At 50.1% G+C, this 19,703-nt stretch overlaps 9 protein-coding genes across 9 annotated transcripts; 6 read left to right on the top strand and 3 right to left on the bottom strand.

Annotated features, from left to right (window-relative positions):
- Positions 1 to 756: 756 nt before the first annotated feature.
- GGI43DRAFT_77053 (uncharacterized protein) lies at positions 757 to 1,479 on the top strand. The gene is made up of 2 exons (XM_083210281.1): positions 757 to 936; positions 1,036 to 1,479. The coding sequence occupies exons 1-2, from the start codon at positions 867 to 869 to the stop codon at positions 1,401 to 1,403; spliced, it is 438 nt and encodes a 145-aa protein (XP_083059989.1). The 5' UTR covers positions 757 to 866; the 3' UTR covers positions 1,404 to 1,479.
- Positions 1,480 to 1,987: 508 nt separating this feature from the next.
- On the top strand, positions 1,988 to 3,429 carry GGI43DRAFT_76998 (P-loop containing nucleoside triphosphate hydrolase protein). Its single transcript, XM_083210280.1, has one exon. It carries the CDS (start codon positions 2,241 to 2,243, stop codon positions 3,033 to 3,035), a length of 795 nt encoding a protein of 264 aa, XP_083059988.1. The 5' UTR covers positions 1,988 to 2,240; the 3' UTR covers positions 3,036 to 3,429.
- A 321-nt stretch (positions 3,430 to 3,750) lies between these two features.
- GGI43DRAFT_384702 (AMMECR1 domain-containing protein) lies at positions 3,751 to 4,536 on the bottom strand (the record flags this gene model as incomplete). The annotated part of the gene is made up of 1 exon (XM_083203554.1): positions 3,751 to 4,536. The coding sequence occupies one exon, from the start codon at positions 4,534 to 4,536 to the stop codon at positions 3,751 to 3,753; it is 786 nt and encodes a 261-aa protein (XP_083059987.1).
- A 1,756-nt stretch (positions 4,537 to 6,292) lies between these two features.
- Positions 6,293 to 7,230, top strand: GGI43DRAFT_76938 (uncharacterized protein). The gene is made up of 2 exons (XM_083210278.1): positions 6,293 to 6,479; positions 6,556 to 7,230. The coding sequence occupies exons 1-2, from the start codon at positions 6,419 to 6,421 to the stop codon at positions 6,705 to 6,707; spliced, it is 213 nt and encodes a 70-aa protein (XP_083059986.1). The 5' UTR covers positions 6,293 to 6,418; the 3' UTR covers positions 6,708 to 7,230.
- A 1,253-nt stretch (positions 7,231 to 8,483) lies between these two features.
- Positions 8,484 to 10,329, top strand: GGI43DRAFT_76940 (uncharacterized protein). The gene is made up of 3 exons (XM_083210279.1): positions 8,484 to 9,341; positions 9,399 to 9,623; positions 9,679 to 10,329. Exons 1-3 carry the CDS (start codon positions 9,151 to 9,153, stop codon positions 10,220 to 10,222), a joined length of 960 nt encoding a protein of 319 aa, XP_083059985.1. The 5' UTR covers positions 8,484 to 9,150; the 3' UTR covers positions 10,223 to 10,329.
- Positions 10,330 to 10,995: 666 nt separating this feature from the next.
- GGI43DRAFT_76890 (WD40-repeat-containing domain protein) lies at positions 10,996 to 13,213 on the top strand. The gene is made up of 3 exons (XM_083210276.1): positions 10,996 to 11,170; positions 11,322 to 11,490; positions 11,558 to 13,213. Exons 1-3 carry the CDS (start codon positions 11,133 to 11,135, stop codon positions 12,737 to 12,739), a joined length of 1,389 nt encoding a protein of 462 aa, XP_083059984.1. The 5' UTR covers positions 10,996 to 11,132; the 3' UTR covers positions 12,740 to 13,213.
- On the bottom strand, positions 13,213 to 15,173 carry GGI43DRAFT_76912 (Alpha/Beta hydrolase protein). The gene is made up of 2 exons (XM_083210277.1): positions 14,810 to 15,173; positions 13,213 to 14,568 (listed from the first exon to the last, which is right to left on the bottom strand). The coding sequence occupies exons 1-2, from the start codon at positions 15,068 to 15,070 to the stop codon at positions 13,687 to 13,689; spliced, it is 1,143 nt and encodes a 380-aa protein (XP_083059983.1). The 5' UTR covers positions 15,071 to 15,173; the 3' UTR covers positions 13,213 to 13,686.
- Positions 15,174 to 17,128: 1,955 nt separating this feature from the next.
- GGI43DRAFT_76813 (uncharacterized protein) lies at positions 17,129 to 18,609 on the top strand. Its single transcript, XM_083210273.1, has 3 exons — positions 17,129 to 17,609; positions 17,694 to 17,878; positions 17,943 to 18,609. The coding sequence occupies exons 1-3, from the start codon at positions 17,311 to 17,313 to the stop codon at positions 18,500 to 18,502; spliced, it is 1,044 nt and encodes a 347-aa protein (XP_083059982.1). The 5' UTR covers positions 17,129 to 17,310; the 3' UTR covers positions 18,503 to 18,609.
- Positions 18,426 to 19,700, bottom strand: GGI43DRAFT_76842 (HNH endonuclease). The gene has a single exon (XM_083210275.1). The coding sequence runs from the start codon at positions 19,503 to 19,505 to the stop codon at positions 18,717 to 18,719; it is 789 nt and encodes a 262-aa protein (XP_083059981.1). The 5' UTR covers positions 19,506 to 19,700; the 3' UTR covers positions 18,426 to 18,716.
- Between the last annotated feature and the right edge of the window lie 3 nt (positions 19,701 to 19,703).

Genomic DNA, 19,703 nt, shown 5'->3' with positions numbered 1-19,703 from the left:
TACCCGCTGTAGATGGCTCACTGGTGAGCAGGAGCAACATCGAAGCATAGAGATTAATTTTATATGAAATGTGCCACGCTGAGCCCATGACTTCTATGCATAATCTTGCATTAATCATTGTTTCATCTCATATTCTGGCGTTGTAAGAGATATAGCTCTTGTATACGTGTACAGGGTAAGGAATAAACCGTATCGTACGCGTGCAACTTTCATCCTCTTCATGTGATTTCAAAATCGCGCTGAATTGCATCATCGCTATCGTTATTATCGCTGTTATTGTCTCGTAATAGCAAGTCAGTCAACCCTTGGCAATGAATTTATATGATGCATCTGGACTTGCTATTGGCTAAGAAGCGTGGCAAAGTCAGATTTACCACCATGCCGTAATACCTACCAGCTTTTCGCAGGTGCACAGACATGTTGACTCAGGCTGCGGGTACCTTGGTTGATAATGCAGCTGGCATGCATTCATCACATCACATTCATCTACATGGAGGTCGGAATCACAATCGTCCGAGACTGCACCGATGGCAGCTGAATATCCAACGCGACACCACCATAATACCTACTGTAGCAACACTCTTTCTCTTGGGCCAAGACACGGGACAGATGCGTGTCCAAGGCAGCCCTCTCCTTATCTTTTGATAACTTTATTATATAGAGTGCCGGCATTTATTCCTCTGCGCTGTGTCTGCCCACCCTTTCTCGACTTATCATATCACAACGGCAGTGCCGCCGCCCTGAATTTCATCATCGTGGTTGGATTCATATCCCACCACTCCAGACCCCCTACTAGACTGCCCAGTTAAGGTTCGCGCGCAGCACGCGGCGGGGGCATCGCTAATAGCAGGCCTGGACTTGGCCTAATGAAGCCCGTCCTATCGGCGACGAGCGAAATTGCACCCGGGCTGCTGGGATCCAAGGGCCGCTACCAGCGTGAGTGGTTGATGATCCCTGGCCTGTCCTGCATTGCGTCCTGCACTGCATCCCTCTGTTCCTCTCCTCCTGCAGGTCCCGCTCTCTAATATGAAGAAGAGACAAAGAGAGGAGAAGTTGAAATTGCGAGAGAGAAGCGGACGATGGACGATAGAGAGAGAGGCCGCCATGAAGGCTGGCTTTCTCCTCTCATCTGGAGAATTACATACCTTGGCATGCTCCTGATACTCCCGCCTAGGCATATTGACGGCTTCGGCTTCTCTTGTCACGATCAGACCCCCTGGATGCCCACCCCAGACTTCAGCTGGCCACTGGCTGTACTATGGCTGTACTACGCTTCATTGCGCCAGAGGAATATATCTCTTTTTTTTTTTAGCATCATCACTTTCATCCTGGTCCCTCATCCCATTTGTCTGCACCTGCATCCCCTCCCCCCTGACTGGCTGATCAAATTCCACGACCTCTAACTCTGGAAATTTCGCCTCCACAACAGGCCCAATGCGCTCGTGATCCCTACCTTCTCCTCTATCACATCCGCCCTCCACTTTAAACCAAATTTGCCCTGCTTACTAGCCGTTTGCTCGGCCGATTTTTCTTCTTCATTATCCTCATTCTGCTGCTACTGCCGGCCGACCAATTTATTTAGTGCATTGGCGAGGTCTCCAGCCACCCCCGGTCCTCTCCAGGTTGCGCAATTCCGCGATAGGTTGGTTGGCTGGCTGTGGGTGTGGCCCTTTATTTCAGTTCTTGTTTTTCTACTGTTTGCTGCCAACGAGACTCTTCTTTTGCCTTGATCCATGGACGCGGTCTTGGTGGTCGCGTAATACTGTACACACCCATTTTCCCGTGTTGGCGCAAACTATCTTTTGCTACTAGTAATTTTTTTTAATCTTCTCTTTTTCTCGCTTCAGTCCATCGTGTCTTACAAATGGTACCGCTTGCCGATCTTATCTGAGGGCTTTTCTTTTTTTAATTCATTCATTTCTTCTTTTTGCTTTTTATACCCGTTTTGAGCAAGCGAGCGAGTTGAGTAAGCGGAGTCTTTCAACGGTTTGCTGCTGCGTATTATTTCAAGTTTCTGCAACTCGAATCCAACATCTGACCTGTTTGCTGCACGGCATACTGGCATAACACGCATCTGCTTATAGCCAGCCCACCCAATTCAATAGCTTGAGAGTGTGCTTGCTATATTCGAGCCGAGGATAAACGCCGTCTATATAGACTGGTCCAATTGAAGGAAAAGGCCCCTCGTCTTTCTTTTTTTCTTTGTTGGCGCAAAGAAACCACACACATCATCGTCCGTCATGACAGCACAAGATCAAGCCCCCGTGCCCATCTCCATCACCATCTGTGGTGATGGAGGCTGCGGCAAGTCGTCCATTACCCTACGGCTCGTCCGCTCAGCATGGACCTCCGACTACGACCCGACAATCGAGGACAACTATAGCGTTACGCGCGTCATCGACGGCGTCACCTACCACCTGTGCCTGACTGACACAGCCGGCCAGGAGGAGTACCGTGGCATGTGGGCGTCCTCCAACCTCGGCGCAGACGCCTTCCTCATGGTCTACGACATCACATCGCGCGACTCCCTCGACGCCCTGCAGCACTTCGACGAGCTCATCAGCATGGAGTCCGAGGTCCGCCTCGACAACGCCGAGCGCGCCCGCATCGCTGGCATCAGCCCTGCCTACACCGGCTCCGGCGCAGGTTCCAGGACTGTCCAGCCCGTCAAGATCGTGGCCGGCAACAAGTGCGATTTGCAGGAGAGCAGGACGGTGCCGGCAGCCACGGGGCTCGAGTGGTCGCGCAGCCGTGGCTGCGGCTTCATGGAGACGAGTGCCCGCAACGAAGTCAATATCGAGGAGACGTTTGCGCTCATCGTGAAGCGCGTGGTTGAGGCCCGGAAGCTCGCAGAGGAGGGCGGAGACAACGCAGAGATGAGCGCGCGGGGCATGACGGCGCCGTTGACGCCTTTGCCCGGCTCGGGGGGTGAAGAGGATGAGAAGCGCGGTCCTGGTGTTCGGGGTCCTATACTGAATGGCGACAAGGTCGGCCGTGGGCAAGGTGGCTTTTGGAAGAAGCTGCGTTGTTGGTGATGATGATGATAATGCTGCGGGGGAAGTTGATGGGGGAGGAGAGAACAAAATGATATATACCTGCTGATGTTTTGTATAATTTGTGCTTTTTGGACCACTGTTCACTTTTTTGATTGTTGTTGTTTGTTCACATATACCATGGATGCGTATGGGGCGTCAAGGACGAAGTACTAATGATACGGGAAAAGAAGGAAAGAAAAATGGCGTCTTGAGCATAGCAAGTAGTGTAGAAATGGTGGACATAGCCTGTACATCTTTCTTATAAACCATAAAATGCGCCATATATATGGCCTTGTCATGTACATTGCCACAAATTGTCTATCAATTCAAGATGAAATATTCGCTCGATTCATAAAACTTACCTCTTGGATATATGATGAAGAGTTCTTAGACTCTTAGACGCTTGGACTCTTGGACTTTTTTCGCTCTTGGGATTGTACTCGTGTATGAGAAAAGAATAGATTTTAATATTTTTTTCATTAAAAGCAGAACAAAGTTTATGAATAAAAGGAAAAAAAAGATCTGAGCTGAGAAATCGTCTCTGCTACTCTTCCTTGCATAACATAACGTCTATAAGCGTCGCAAGTATTGTATTGTATCATTACCATCCCTTGAAAATCCCGAAATATTACGTGTACGTATTGAAAACCCAAACATTGACCCTCTGTGTCTATAAACGCCCTGCCGGGCTGCATCGTCGCTGATGAGCCATTCATTACTGCTTGCTGTCGACCCAGTCTCTCCACTGCTTGTACTCTGGATAATCGACACTGATTTTCTTGCCCTGGTAGCGTGTTACTTTGATATCCAAGTCCTGCCACTTGGATCGGCTGCCCATCCAGCCTGCCTTGCGGATCAAGCTGAAGAGGGCCTCATCTTTGGTCCATCCTTGCTCCAGTGCCACGTCAGGAAGATACGTCGCACCGTAGCGGCGGCCGCGGTCTGAAAACGAAATTCGGATACCGTGAGTGCCAACCTCCCAGTCGTGCATGTCATCTGCGTCTTCAAAGTCTGTGAGGAGCGTTACGGCGGCCTGAAGCGAGGGCAGTTCGCGCTTGGAGATTGGGCGGAAGCGTGTGTCTTGCAGGGCCGATATAAGGGCATATTCGTGGATACCTTCAGTTAGAGGCTGAGACTCAAAGGTGCCGATACAACCGCGAAGGGAGACGTCCTGGTCGTCTGGATCGACGGTATTCCAAGTAATGAAGAGGGGAGCTGCTGTTGGTGGAGTATCAGGAAGGGAGGACGTGGATGTTCCTGGCGTTGAATCTCCCCCGCTTACTGAGAGCGACGTAGAAGATGAGGAGGAAGACGAAGACGAAGCGCCATCGGCAGCGAGACGGCGGAGAGCCGGATTCAAGGGGGTATCAGCGGAAGTAGACTTGGTGTCTTTGTAGGCGGCCCAAGAAGACTGTATTTGTTCAAGGGGGAGGGCTTTGCGGTTATTGAGTTCGGCATCAAGAGCCTCGAAACATACGATACAGTGCTCGGCGGTGGCCATGCTGCGGGAAGACACAGAGAACGAGAAGGAGAATAGAGGAGAACGAGAAGATGTACAAGCAAAGAACGTCACGCAGAAACTAAAGCTGAAGAAGATACAAGTCTTTGCCTGCTGCCAAAAGCCGCGAGGATCAAAAGAGGCGGGAAACCGCGTGATGATGGGTCCGAGGAGGATTAGAAGCACGGAAGATAGGCAAAAAATCCAACCACGATGGTCAATAGGCAGAGGCCGAGCCAGAGATAGTGGCAAAGGTGGAGGCAAGGCGAAGAATAAGGTGGAAACACATGCAAAAAAGAAGAAGAGAAAGAGAAAAAGGAAATCCGAGTACGAGTCGTGATTCATCAGCGCAGAGCGGTTTCTCGGGCAGCACCGCAATACCCTCCCCCCCACCTGGGATACCCCGCGATGGTCGGGTCAAAGTGGCTGGGGCTGGAAAAGAAAAGAGGCTGAAGGAATGGAGTTTGGCTTTGGGAGACTTGCGCTGAGGAAATTTTTCACATCCGTCTGGGCAATGACGAAATGACCTGGAGCATGACCTAAGTTTAGCCACTGAGGCTTGTACAAGAGGAACAATAGGCAGTGAGTGTGTGAGCGTGTGGCGCATGAAAGCGTCCCCAAACAGGCAAACAGGTTTATACAGAAGGATCAGGTACGTACTGGAAAGTTGCTTGCGGGGAGAAAGTTGCTCCGTGCTTGGGTACGTACCTTCGTTTCTGTTTCGGCTTGCGTTTCAACGGACTCGTGGGAAAGAGGCGCATCAAACGTTGGTGCTGCTGTCAGGAGTGCGTATGTAAGAGCTGGGCCTTTCGCCATGGCTGTGCTCGCCAGTGCTGTAATTTCAGCACCCATGTCCAAGTAAACCATGTCGCTACAGCGGTTCGTGAGCTTTGTGGGGACGCCGTTTTGAAAAGCTTGGGAGTCTACAATCTAGATGGACTCTTGGCACTTGGATGATGCCGTTACTCCCAGAGATCTGAGTAGAATCTTGGCGAATGATGCTATTCTGTATCATGTTTTTATCTATTTCATTTTCATCTTTTTAAAAAGTGCGAATTGCACTCTTTCAAATTGGTTGTGGATGAAATCTCCATGGCCAATCCTGGTAGTACCACTACACAGGGCCACTTACATGACCACTTATACGACTCTTATCTAACGTCTCAAATTCGTCGCTGCAAGCAAGTAATGCTACTCTCTGTTGCTTTTTTACTTTTCGTTTTTCCAAATACATAACTTTGTATAATCAAAACGCCAACTACGCGCCCGCTGCCCGATTGTTTCTTCTGAACCTTGGCCGGGCCCGGATAAGGGAAATCCTGAAGCACGCCTGCGTTTCAGGTCCCCTAACCCCCTTTCTCCGTGATATCCTCCTTCGCGCACTGATCGAAACAAATGCCCAGCGCATTACCTGTTTAGGAGGAGTCCGCGAAACTGAATATGGGGACTCGAGGGTGCTTTCCAATGCTTGGACGCTGCCTGCTAGATTAGATGGAGCCAAGCCGTGCAAGGATACTGGCTGGAGGTTCCTGTAATACTGCGTTTTCGTTTCGGCGCCTCGCCTCGCCGTGTTTGAGATCATTCCGGCTTGCCGATGACAGCGAAATAGTGCGTTTGACAATGTTCGGCTCATAGCAGACAGCGATCCTGGGGCGCGCCGCGAGCTCGTACAAATATGGCTGGTTTTCCCTCCCGTCTTTGATTTCGCCTTTTCCTTCTCTATTCCTTTCAAGCATCCTTCACTCACCCTTTCGTGTTACTTTCTTGGTTCTATCTTCTTGACTCTGTCGCCGGTCGACTTTTCAATCGCTTCTTTCATCTTTCATTTTCTCTTTTTCCACGCCAACTAAACAAAAACATTTTATATATCCCACCGTCATTCAAAATGCAGTTCTCCATCCTTGCCGCTTTTACTTTGGCCGCCGTCGCCATCGCCAGCCCCACTGGTATGTTCGCTCTTCCCATCTGGGAATATCTGAATACATAATCATTCAAGCATCATCGACTAACACCTATATATAGGCCTGGTTGCGCGCAATGTTGTTTCTCCTCGCGATACCCCTGCCGAGGCTGCTGCCATGACAGATGCCGCAGGCAACGTCATCCCCTTCAACGCTCAGAACGTTGACGTGGCCCCGACCAAGCGCGGAGTCTACATCACGAAGCGATTTTAAGGAGGGACATGGAATTGATTTGGAGTAATGGGATAAATAATTTATTAAGGGAAAAGAAGGAGAAATGTGCAAGGAGAGCCAATGAATGTGCACTAGGGGGGGAGTGAGTAGTTATTCGCAGGGTGTGACAATATTTCAATACAGCGGCGCGTTTCATTTGAGATGTGCCGTTCTTTTTTCTTCAACGCATTCTAGAATGACTCTTGTGATTCTTTTGTTCTCGTAGTCGGAGATGAGCAGGAAGTAAACATGGCGACCGCCTTACCCAGAAGGGTTGGTTGAGTACCTCTTGCGGAAACTCTGCGGAAACAATAAGCCGCATGAACTGAGCCGCATCGTCGTCGCTTCTAGCACCCCTTTCGCCTCTAATTTAAGGGTATGACATAGGTACTATTGTTGCTCCTGCAACAGTGTCGAGGTATCCGAGGTAACCTTTCGTGATTAGTATCGTCGATCAAACGGGAAAAAGAAAAGAACATTCAATCGACGTGGATACCAGCGAGATGCCAGCTCCGCGGCCATGGGATTGTGGCTGAGCAGAGACAAATTATCTACAGTACCGCTGGATTTTTACTGTATATATTAAATCTTACGGGGCAATTTATTTCTAGGGACTAGACTAGTAGGGGATGTTGAAGACGCCGCAGGCGCGCTTACACTTACTAGACTGTACTCACCTTGCACACCGCGACTTGTAGATTCTATGTTTAGCATATAAACAAGGAGACCCTGAGCCACTACTGGTTAACGTGCTTTGAGATTCAAACGGCGAACTCTGTGGAGGCTCAAGGAATACCATGGGAGTTTCTGTATAAACCTTGCACCGCCACATTAGCTCAAACAATAGAGCTTTTTTCGGCAGCTTTTAATATATCAATTTATGGATTTGTATGAGTATAGTAAGTTAGTGTGCGGAGAAATATCCCGACGGTGCATTACTGGCAACTTGAACTCGTTGGTTGTACAAACAGCAGAATCGTCCGATTTTGTAAACTACTGCAGCAACCTATTTGCTTGTGGCGCCTCAAATGTATATGCCGCTGCAATAGTATCTGTAGTGCCCGGACCTGCTTGTCTAGGTAGTCGTAGTTCTACTCCAGAACAATAACTCACAGACACACGTGAGAAATGCGCTGGCCCAGAAACTGGGCAACGTTGAAGCTCCTTTCGGTGCTCCTGGCCCAATCAAGACTCAATCGTGAGCTGAGCATGACTCCACCTTTTCCACCTTTGGGTGCCCAAAAATAGCCCTACCATCATCCTCTACGTGCGACTCTGCAAGCCGCGCATCTTAAATGCTGACATGCGTGAAATTGGAGCCAAGACGACACGACAAAACATTGCTCGACTGATGGGACCAAATGCGGAACGATTGGGAGGGGGGGTCTTCGGGCTCATGCTTCAAAATCCATTACGCTGCTATTAGCACGACCACCAAGGGAGCAGATTCGCACCAATCGCTTTGTTGCAGGGCAAAAATAGAAATCTCACGCCTCTATTCCTTTCCATGGTGAGCCACTGACGAGAAATGAAGGACGGGAAGCAGAGAGACTGCTTACGGATACGCCTGGCCGCTCTATGGCGTGATGTCTTCTGAGACGCTGTGAGGGAGACTACTCTGAAGGGAAAAAAAAACCTTTAAGCGGGAGCAGAAAAGGCGCGGTCTGTTGATCTACATGGAATGGGCTCGGGCTTTCATGCAGCTAAGCTGTTCGCTCTGTTGGGTTGAAGCCCATTGAGCTACTAGTGACACGGCGTATGCACATAGGGCTGCGTGATTTCATTCGCCGTGGTGTGCAAGTTGAATCCTTCGTGTCTCCAATATAGAGAACAGCAAAGCTCAGCTCCTGGTTCAGCCGCAATAAGCCCCAACCACCCCCCCGCGCGTCTACAAGCCCACATTATAGGCTGCCTACATGGCTACCAGCAGTAACTAGGACTAGTTTCCCCTTGGACACGTCTGGGAGCCGATTCCCTTGCTTCGTGAGACGGGCGGTGGCTCAGTTGTCAGTTTTTGTCTGATGGGATGAGGCTTGCTTTCGTGGGCGGCTCGGCTAGACCCAGGCCTAGCGGATTCCAACAAGCGGTGGGAGTGTCTAATGAGAGTTAGAAAGCCGGGGCTGCAGGGCAGACTGGATGAGGCTTAAGACCATCAAATCAATAAATAGCAAAATAAATAAATAAACCTGTGGTAGTCCGCCTCTTTGCATGAGGCTTGAACGAGGGGGAACCCAAAGGCGCCTAACCGGTGGTACATGCCCTAGCCAGCAGCCATACATACTCGACCAAACCATTCATCCAACTTAAGACAAAGGGCATGCAGTCTATCCTGGAGTCTAGATAGATAGCAGCCTGTCTCGATTCTTCTTCTGCTTCCCTGTTTCCCAACAATAGGTGGAAAGCCTCCGATTAGAGGAAAGCTATAACCTGCACGTCATACACCATGGCCAACCCAAGAGCACATGCACAGTTCGACCGTGCAAAATGGCGACTCTTCATTCTTGCCCCAGCTTGGTCGTTGCAGCTGACTCTAGCGCTTGGCATGCTGGGACTATTTTCTTGGAGGCTTGGAGATACTGTCCATCATTTCGATGAGAGGCACAAGGCTGGTAAAGCTCCAGTCATTGAATATGTGTAAGTAGTGTCGTCGTCCCTTGGCGGGGTGTTGGGCATCGTATTAACAACTCGAAGCTGGGAAGCAACCAACATTGCAATGTCGTCCGTCGTGGCATTTTGCACAATCTTCGAAATCGCCAAATACTTTTCCGAGTCGTTGACCCCATGGACTGTGCTGTTCACCCACGTCGTCAAGCTGGCCTGTGCATCTGCCATTCTCGCCTTGGACGTCGTCATATATGTGCAGCGAGACGACTCTCATTATTCTCTCATCGGCCTGGGAATGGATGGTTTGTTGATGTAAGCGGCTTCTTGTGCGGCAATGGGGTTGACTTTTCAAAGCTAACATGAACAGGTTCACTGCTATTTCGCTCGCCATTTATGCTATCCTTGCGTACCGTCGACTATCCAAATACGATGAATACTCCAGCCCTGTCGATGCCAAGTCATACATCTTCAACGATGGTATGGACATCGATACCTCATATTCGAATGCTTCCTATTCAAGCCGACATGAAGAGCGAGGTTTGGTGGACAAACGAGAATCGGTGGGATCATCACGCCTCAGTGTCGGATCCGTAGCGGCCCCAACCATCCTTGAGCCGGTTGAACAACGACCAAGACGTTACAGCCATGAGAGAGACACGCAGTTCGACGAATATGTCAGTCGCAGAACCTCCGGCGGCTACAAACCCAACTCAGCCCCATCTAGCCCTCCTATTATAGTTACACTGGACGATTCATTGGCCTCCCTGGGTACCGTCCATTCTCGATCAAGAGGGTCAAGCGTGTCACAACTCACCACCAGTGACCACGTTTTGGTCTCGGTGCCGGAAGAAGACGGCGAGACATCACCAAATAAGTACAAGCCGGATCAACATGTGGGACTCGCGAGGTGATCACCGTGGAGCGCCTCAGGTCACTGGACTGAGAGGGCAGCGAGATTTATGACAGAAACAAGCAAAATACAACGCTTGCATTAACAAGGATGATGGAGATAGAATATACCCAAATCAAGAGTCAAGGAGATGATTTTGACCCTTTGAAGATGATGTTGTGGCATGGTCTGGCGTTTCTGGATGGGAGGAGAATTACATATGAGGGGTTTGCTCCTATGAATTAGTAGAGAAATGAGCTGCATGCAAGGATATATAGAGCTCGAGGAAGATATACTTGCGTCTAGGTTTTTCGCAACAGTATACTCCCCATAATAAAGCGACTTTTGTTTCAGAAATTTGTAAACCAAATTTTATAAATAATAATGAATAAAAGAACAAATCTAATACAGGATGCAAATCCAGAGTGAACCCGATTGCTGCTAAAGTTCGTCTACAGGTAAGCGCCGTAGTAGCTGAAGCGCCGTAGCCAAGGGAAAAAACCCACTTGAGATCTTCAATGATGCACCAAACTCATTGGGCTGGAACTCGGGTCACGTGAATGCCAGCGATCACTTCAAAAGACACCGCATCCGCGGGTCCTTATTGGCGACGACTGATTGCGTCTGGGATTTCATGATAGCTGTTTCTGGGATTTAATTTTATTTACCTTGAGGGAAACCCTGGGGTTTTTACTCGTCACTTTTGCCAGAGCTGCCCGAGAGCCGCACTATCAAACGCCAACCTAGGAAAATTCCCACTTCAAAAGGACGGCTAAACCACCATCCCACCTTCGCCCAGACCGCCTAGGTAGATCCTCGAAAACGCGCCCAACCAATTCATGTCGAGCGTCGAGAGTGGCTTCTAGCCCATTGTCTAGAGCTGCGCAAGGCTGACGCGTGGCCAGAGGCGCAACCCCCCAAACACCGTCAACATGAGTCGAACGCTGCCTGTCCGGCAGGCCGAGGAGCTGTAGGTATATGGGCCACTGTTTACAAGGGTTTTTTGGTGGCGGAGGGGTAGAGAGAGAGAGGACAATGGAGGCCTTTTTTGAGACCACCAGACGTCATTTTTTTTCCCAGCGTATATTTCTTTGCTAACCATATGGACTTCTATTCGATAGGCACAAGTCCATCATTGCATATCTCTCGGCCAACAACCTCCAGAATACCGCCTCGGCGCTCAGGGAGGAGCTGAGCCTCGGCGAAGACGTGTTCGATGCGGCAACCACGAAGAAATATGAGACTCTGCTAGAGAAGAAATGGACGAGTATTGTCCGGTTACAGAAAAAGGCATGTCCGTTTACCTTGGCTGCCCAGCGCTTACCCGACGGCTGTCTAACAGGCGTTGCGACCCCAGATTATGGACCTCGAGACTCGAAACGCTGAGCTACAGTCAGAGGTTGACAACGCGACACCATCGTCGCTCGCACAGAAGAATAAGGACCCGGTATCCTGGCTCCCGAAAGCCCCCTCACGGCATACCCTCGAATCACACCGAGCGTCCGTCACCTGCGTCGCTTTCCACCCGAGATTTACGTCCTTGGCCTCGGGGTCTGAGGACTGCACGATAAAGGTATGGGATTGGGAACTTGGCGACCTGGAGCAGACTATCAAAGGACACACAAGACCGGTTTTAGATCTCGATTATGGCGGGCCCAAGACTGGCATCCTTCTGGCTTCATGCAGTTCCGACACAACGATTAAACTATGGGATCCGGCAGATGGATATAAAAACATACGAACGCTCTCCGGCCACGAACACAGCGTCAGCGCAGTGCGATTTATCCCTTCTGGAGGCACTGGATTCTTCTCCTCCGGAAATATGCTGGTCAGTGGATGCGGTGACAAGACACTCAAGATTTGGGACGCCAACACAGGATACTGTGTCAAAACGCTGAACGGCCACGCGGGTTGGGTACGAGACGTCTGCCCATCCCTCGACGGAAACTACCTCCTATCTACGGGCGGCGATCACGCCGGAAGGTTGTGGGAGCTCACAGTCGCGAACCCGGAAACAAAGGTCACTTTAATAGGCCACGAGCACGTCGTCGGCTGCTGCGCCTTTGCCCCTCCCGCCGCATACGAGCACCTGGCTGCTCTGGCGGGCCTCAAGAAGCCTCCGCCCTTGACCAGCACAGCAGAGTTTATGGCGACTGGATCGCGCGACAAGACGATCAAGCTATGGGACGCCAGAGGCAACTGCATCAAGACACTCGTCGGCCACGACAACTGGGTTTCGGGCGTCATGTTCCACCCGGGAGGCAAGTACCTGCTCTCCGTGGCGGACGACAAGTCGTTGCGATGCTGGGACCTCAGTCAAGACGGCAAATGCGTAAGGACGCTGTCAAGCGCTCACGAGCACTTTATATCTTCCCTGAGGTGGGCTCCGGCCAAGCCCAAGGATGGCCCCACGGGCAACGGCACTACCGAAAGCGAGGCCGCATCTAGGAAGGCAGCCGCCATAGTAGATGTATCAGAGATCCGCTGTGTTATTGCGACGGGCAGTGTTGACATGACGGTCAAGATATGGGCAAACTGAGGAGATGAAAGGTATAAGGGGAAAGAGGCCATATAGGAGGGTAGCCCAAAAGTAACATGCCCATCGTGTCATGAAAAAGTGAAGGGAAGGCTTGAAATCACGTCTTTCGAATACACACAACGCATACACAAACAAACAAACACAAATACGCACAAAGGGGTAGGGAGGTCGAGCGGAAGGGAGCGGACGCTGAATACCGCACCCAATACGGAGCACTGTGTTATATAATTGATGAAGTTGGCTAGCTGAGCGTGAGGCAAGTTTTTATTTTTTTATTTATTTTTTTGACATGAGTGGGCATAGAAGAGGAAGAAGAGAGGAACGGAGGAAGATTTGTTGAGCGAGCAGAGAGGGGGAGAAGGAGAGAGAGAAAGTCTATAGGTGTGAGGGGGAGCTAAAGAAAAATTTACCAAAGTTCATTGCAAGCTATTATTTCAATAATCTGTTATAATTCCGGTTTTTTTCTTTCTTCCCCTGTTCCGCTATTTAACGCCTCTGTTTTGCGGCTTTCTACTATTAGCACATGGATTCTGACTAGCTGTGGGTGTGATGTGTCAGAAGGATTAGACGCCTGGTCAGGGGAAGCTGCATCTCAGCCGCATGTAGCTTGTAATATTACTAGCAACACTACCTTTATAATGTATAGCTGGAGTCGGCTGTCGTCATTGAAATCGGCAATCGGCAGTCAATGAAACCGTTGAAGTACGATGTGCGGAGTATAATTACGATGAATATGACCAGGGTTACCTTGAAATCACAGATAGTAGGGAGTGCTTGGCGTACTGACTGAACTCTGATATGGAGGACGTGCCCGGCAAATCTCATGGTTAATCTTAGTGATGACAAGTATGTATATATTATGTTTACAAGTAATATAAATAGATAGGCTATCCAATTATAACATTATATGTACCTGAGATATTGTAGTGCATTTAGCGATTGCCCTTTCAATGCAAATGAGCAATCCAGCCTTGGATTTTCTGTTGAATTTGGTCGCTGTTCTTCTCCATGAACATCATATGGCCATTCCCGTGGATGCCTGCCTTTGGCAGTTCAAGGTGGGTTGTTTGATTGCAGCCCGCTTGTTTAAGGTACCTGACCGTGCAGTAATCGTAGGGCACATGATACGACGCCTCAGAAGTAACCAAAAGAATGGGCTTGCTTGCTAGATTTGTGAGCTTTCGTGGCGCGGGACTAGGAGCCTGGAGTATACATTGGGTATGGTTCTTGTCAGGCGCAGGATATATCTTCTGTACGAGATCCACAGCGGGAACAGTAACAGGGGGAGTGTAGGTGAGCGGAATGTCAGCCAGTCCCCAAGCACGAGCAGGAGTGGTGCTGAAGATGGCTTCCTGGAAAGGAGGTCCAGTAGGTTCCAAGAGGATGAGAGCCTTGGTGAAATTCGGACGAGCATCGGCAATGACAATGGGCATTAAGCCGCCCTGGCTATGACCAACAAGAATCACGGGCTTTCCAATCCTGTCCAGCAGCGCCGCGCCAGCATTCTGAACGGTAGTCTGCTGATACACGGCGTTGTTGATAAACTGGACATTGGAGCTATAAAAGGTATCAAAGATGGCATCACCCATAGAGCCATTGCCCGGCCACTGCGTATGAAGGGCGGCCTGTGGCCACAGATTATAATTCTGAGGAGCAGTAAAGCGCTGCTCGATAATCTCGGCCGAATAAGTCGACGGCTCAGCCACCATGTAAGCAGGCTGCCATGGAGAGCGTGCTCGAAGAGTTTGATCCACGAGGTAGATCTCGTAGCCTTGGTCCAAGAATTGAGACGCCCAGCCACGGCCACCATCAGGCTTGTTCAAGAAGTTCTAGACGAGAATAAGCGAAACATCAATTAGCGAATATCTCCGCGGGGTGATTTATGAGATAGTATGCGACAGCTGGCATGTCACGGCCTGGCCCGCGTATTCTGCCCTGGCCCAGGGAGTCCAATAACAACATTCATTCAGTCACCAGTAGGAGATTTCGAGATGATGATTACAAAACACGCGTGTAGACCGACATAGATGATGTGAGGAAATATGAAAGTATGAAAGTAAACGGGCTTACAGTTCCAGTCTGGGCCTGACCATGGATAATGACGATTGGGTTGGGTTGGGTAACGCCTTTGGCTGGCTGCAGCCTCTCGACATACATCTGCTCGCGAAAGATGTGGCCTCCGGCGCCATCATCTGCATAGCCGCCACCGGCATAGAAATAGGAGCGAATGGCAGCGACTTCTGAAGGCGCCGCTGACACGCTGCTGGCACCATCTGCATAAGCAGAGCCCGAAAGGGCTGCCAAGAGTGTGGTAGTGGTGATGAGCCGCATGGTGATAACTCAGAGAGCTCCAATTGGGATGAAACCAATCAAAACTGCCGGTGCGAATCAGAAGAGTGGCGAGTCCCGGACCTCGTTGCTGGGACTGTCGAGTCGAGGCACAGATACGGTATCCCGAGACAGAGGAGACAGACTAGCACGAGCGTATGGTACTGCACTGTACAGTCGTATTGCCTGGCGCCTCGTCCTCGCTTTTTGATGCAATTGTATACGGGAGTCTGGGATTTCCACGTGGAATGTGCGAGCGTGGCAGCTTGGGAAGGAAGCGAGGAGTCTGGTGCAACCACAGATGGAGGGAAGGAGAGCTGCATTCGCGTGGAGATCGCTGCCTCCTGCGCCTCGTTGTCTCCTTCTTGGCCTGGGGATTTCCGCTCATGACATGGGGCCCTCGGGTTATGTCTCAAAGCTGAGCAGGTGCTGGGCAGGGGAAAACTGGGCTTTCCCAAAAGGGTCATGTCGAGAGCATGGTTGGTGGACTTGCTACTGCACAATGCCGGTTCAGATGCTGGATTCTAGTTCTAGATTCTACGCCAATGGCCCGCCAGCATTGTTCTGTATTACCTAGTTGGTACAATTCGATGCATGCATTAGGAGACGAGAGGCATCTCATTTGGTAGGCACTGTAAAATACTACATGTCACCTCAATATGGCCCGATACGCTCCATTACGCAGCGATTTGTTTCAACCTCCAGCACCAGCATATATCTAATGCTAGATAAGGTAGGTAGCACCTGTATCTATCTGCAGCGGTACTTGTGCGTGCTCATAAATTCCATGGCTGGCTGAGTCCTGGCTGCCAACCCCTTAGTTCAAAGACCGAGGGTAATAATAACTCCGCCAGCTTCACTTGCGCAGACTATAACCAGCTGATGCAGGGTTCATAGCTACTAAACGCTCGTAATAGTATTAGTATAGTCCAAGTATTTCATACGAGGGAATATCATCCCTCACAAGTGTCTTTCTAGTATGCTGCTAATAGAGGTATTATTTTACTAGTATTTGTTAGCTCTTGGCAATCCCCTGTCCCGGAGTTAGTATCAACGCATTACGCGATATCCCAGCAGAATCGAGGGCTGCAGATTTTCTTTGCTTCTTCCCGCGATGCTCGACACTTCGACCCCCAAAAGGTCCTGCCACTAGCACCGCTACTCGAAAATTTACCAGGCTCCTGGATTTCCATCCTTGTCAGCCGCGCTTCCCTTTCAACAATCCAATGGGGCTGGTTTCATTTTGCACCGCGGTGTCGCAGTGCTAGTGGTGGTGGTGGTGCTAATGCCTGACGAAGCAAGGACCGGCATTTGGTCTGACCATATGTGCCATCCCACCAGGATACGACGCTGCTGCAGCATCGGCATACAAAGTACGTAGTTGTAGGCCGATAGCAGTTAGCAGCGAGTTCATGCATTTTTAGTAGGTGCTAGGGCACTGGGCACGTTGAAAATGCGAAACATGCTGTCAAATGCCGTCGTTTAGGCGAAAAGACCGATGTCAACGCACAGAAACAAACGTTCAACGAACAACGAGATAATGCGTATTGACGAGATTATAAACAACGCTCATTCAAGCTCTTAGCACCGCAATAGTCTCACTGTATCGACCCCATATACGGACGGCTGCGGCCCGGTAAATCACTAGCCAAAAGTCAGTTATGCTTAGTGTTTTACTGGCTAGTTCTCCGCAGCGGTAGTGGCAGGTACGGCAGGTACTAGCCGGGTCTCGTGTAAGCTGATGTCGGCAGTATGTCCTGTATTAATAGCATCTCCACGGCATCCCTCCCTAATACATTTCGCCTCCAAACAAGAGCCTCTCCAGCCCTGACGCCCCCTCATTAACTCGACTCCAGGGCCAACCCCCAATACAGTCATATGATTCCCTCTTTCTACCTCGCTTCCACCACCAAAGGCCACCTTGCCAGCCCTGCAAACTGCGCGGACCACACGGGCCACAAGCCGGTTGATGATGCCAACGCCGCGGATGACATCCTAGCAAGGCAGTTGCTGCTCTTGAGACGGAGTATTTTGCATGAGTTCATCTTTGATCGCCAATCACTCCACTGTCTTAATCCACCGTGGCCCGCTGCCCGTTGAGGATCATCTAGTGAAAAACTCAATCTCACTCTGGCTCCATTCCTCATGATCTTCGTTGTTCTTTTCGAAAACTCTTCCTTCTCGCTCGTCACATCCACTACTGGCCCGTAGAGTAGGATGCCTGGTAGGACACCGTCGTAACCATGGATCCTACGCTTCTTATCCACTGGCTCTTCACCTGGCTGGCGCTCCTCATCATGGCCATTAGGCTTTGGGGGAGGAAGTATGTGCGACAGCCCTTCAATCTGGGCGACTATCTCACAATGGGAGCTGCTGCCTGTGCCCTCATAAGACTCGGCATGATTCATGTTGTCTTAACTTGGGGCACTAACAACATGACGGCTGCCCAGCGCGCAAATCATCACTTTACCCCTACTGAGATCTACCAGCGGGAGATTGGCAGCAAACTGACCATCACGAACCGAGTCTTCTATAACTCCTAGTCAGTATGCCCCAGGGAATTTACTTTGTACAAAGCATATGGTTAGCAAAATGAGGATCTAACACTTGAGTTGCCTGACTATAGTCTTTGGCTGCAGAAGCTCGTACTGCTGGATCTCTATCGACGACTCATTCAGGATCTACCTTACGAAAAATGGCTGGTTCGGGCTTATCTTGCTGTTTTCTTCGTTACGTATACGATTGTCCAGGTTTTGACCTTTGTCGAGTGCAAACCCTTTTACCTCTACTGGCAGGTTATCCCTGCTCCAGGTATGGTTAACATCTTTTATTTATGCTAGCACCCCCTTTTTGGCTTCTCTAACTGTCCGCATAGGCCCTTGTGCAGAGGCTCAGATCCAGCTGATTGCGCTCGGCGTTCTCAACATCGTAACCGACTTCATGTTGATTATTTTGCCGCTTCCGGTCATTTTTAAGCTTAAAGCGCCACCGGCTCGAAAAGCCCAGCTGGTTACACTCTTTACGCTCGGTATATTCATCATCCTCATCACAATTATCCGACTGCCCATCAACTCCCAAAACGCGACTAGCCAGGTGAGCCGTACAACTTGGGCGAGCACCGAGCTCCTAACCGCTGCTATTGTGGTCAATGCCCCGACGCTCTATTCATTCTGGAATAAGAGACAGGGAGAGAAAAAAGGAGCCCAAGTACAAGGAGATAGTGAAAACGCCAAGGGGCCTGGCCAGTTCGCCTTGGAAACGATTGGTGGCAGTACATTTTCTGGCGATGGGAGTAAAAAGCGCAAATCGACTGTAGGCGTATTACAGACGAAAGATGTCACCGTGACCGAATACAGGAGAAGTGGCGACTACATCAAACTGGCTGATGAGCGAGATCACATGTCACAAAAGTCAAGCCAGAAGGAGGATTCATAATTCGGTCATTTCTTACGATTCATCTCTCCTTTTTCTCTTGTCATCAGCATATGTGTCTTATGAGCAACATTGTTACGATTTTTTATCAGGAGTTTATACAAAAAGTCACGGATCAAAATTAAAACTGATACCCTCACAAATACAGCCTGTTTTCGCATTCAATATTCGTGCCTGTAGGATACACGCGATGCAAAGTAATAGCTCTTGGCTACATCTAATGTTTTCTATTCCTCGTCTTACCACCCTTCCAGCGTAACTTTCCTACCCACTCCGCAAACTTTCTGACCTCCTCTTCTTCTAATAAAAGCTCAACCGTGTAATAATATCTCGCCAAGTCTTCATGATTCCTGAAGCGGTGTACGAATCTGTGACAAGCACCACATAACCATGCCACGTTTTGCAAGTCCTCCTTGCGGTGCCATCCTCGCTTAACGGCTTTTTCGTGCACAAAGCGGGGAATGAGGTGGTGATATGATAAGGGGATCCAAGAACGCTCACAAATCTCGCAGGCATCCGTGCGGGTGGATGCCGTAGCCGGCGGTGGTTCGATGAGGGGAGTGAGATATGCGGTGAGGATGGGAAGCAGAAACGCTTCAGGAGTGGGTGGCAGATGTGAAGACTGAGACGAGTCTGAAGAGATGAGGTTATAAGTGACGAGCGTCTCACATATGGAAGTGGGCAAGACCAGCTCTGATAGGCTATCCACCGTCAGGGGCAGGGAATACTGCGTCTGAAGTGCTTCAGATTCCCTCCATGAGCGGTAGTCTAGTTCCTGTAGATCCTGCGGGAGGTTCTGAAAGATGCCGTCGGCCAGGTAGTCGATGAAGTCGGCGAGTTCCTGGGCATCCCGCTCCGGATCCGCAACCGGCGCCGGTGATGTCGGCCCCGCCTTGGCTCGCCTCCTGCGCTTCGGCTCCGGTGCGGGCGTTGCGGGCTGGAGGATCGTGGTGGAGAGACAGTCTCGAAAGAGTGGGTAGTTGAGGCTTTCCTCGTCAAGCATCATCTCGGTAAATGAGATTAAATGATTCCTCAGACTAATCGGATCGGCCGGCAGTCGGTTATGCGAGATGCTTAGGTCTCTCGTTCGGTTAACGTAGAGTGACGATATGATTGGATGGCGGGTGGCTAGATTGGGGAATTTGCACTTTCTAGATTGAGGGGTTGCGGATAATAGTTCTACAGAACACACTTTGATTACCGA

Source organism: Trichoderma evansii, assembly GCF_050947405.1.
Source record: "Trichoderma evansii strain SZMC 28006 chromosome Unknown GGI43scaffold_12, whole genome shotgun sequence".
Lineage (NCBI taxonomy): Eukaryota > Fungi > Ascomycota > Sordariomycetes > Hypocreales > Hypocreaceae > Trichoderma > Trichoderma evansii.
This window is presented reverse-complemented; position numbering and strand designations above follow the sequence as displayed.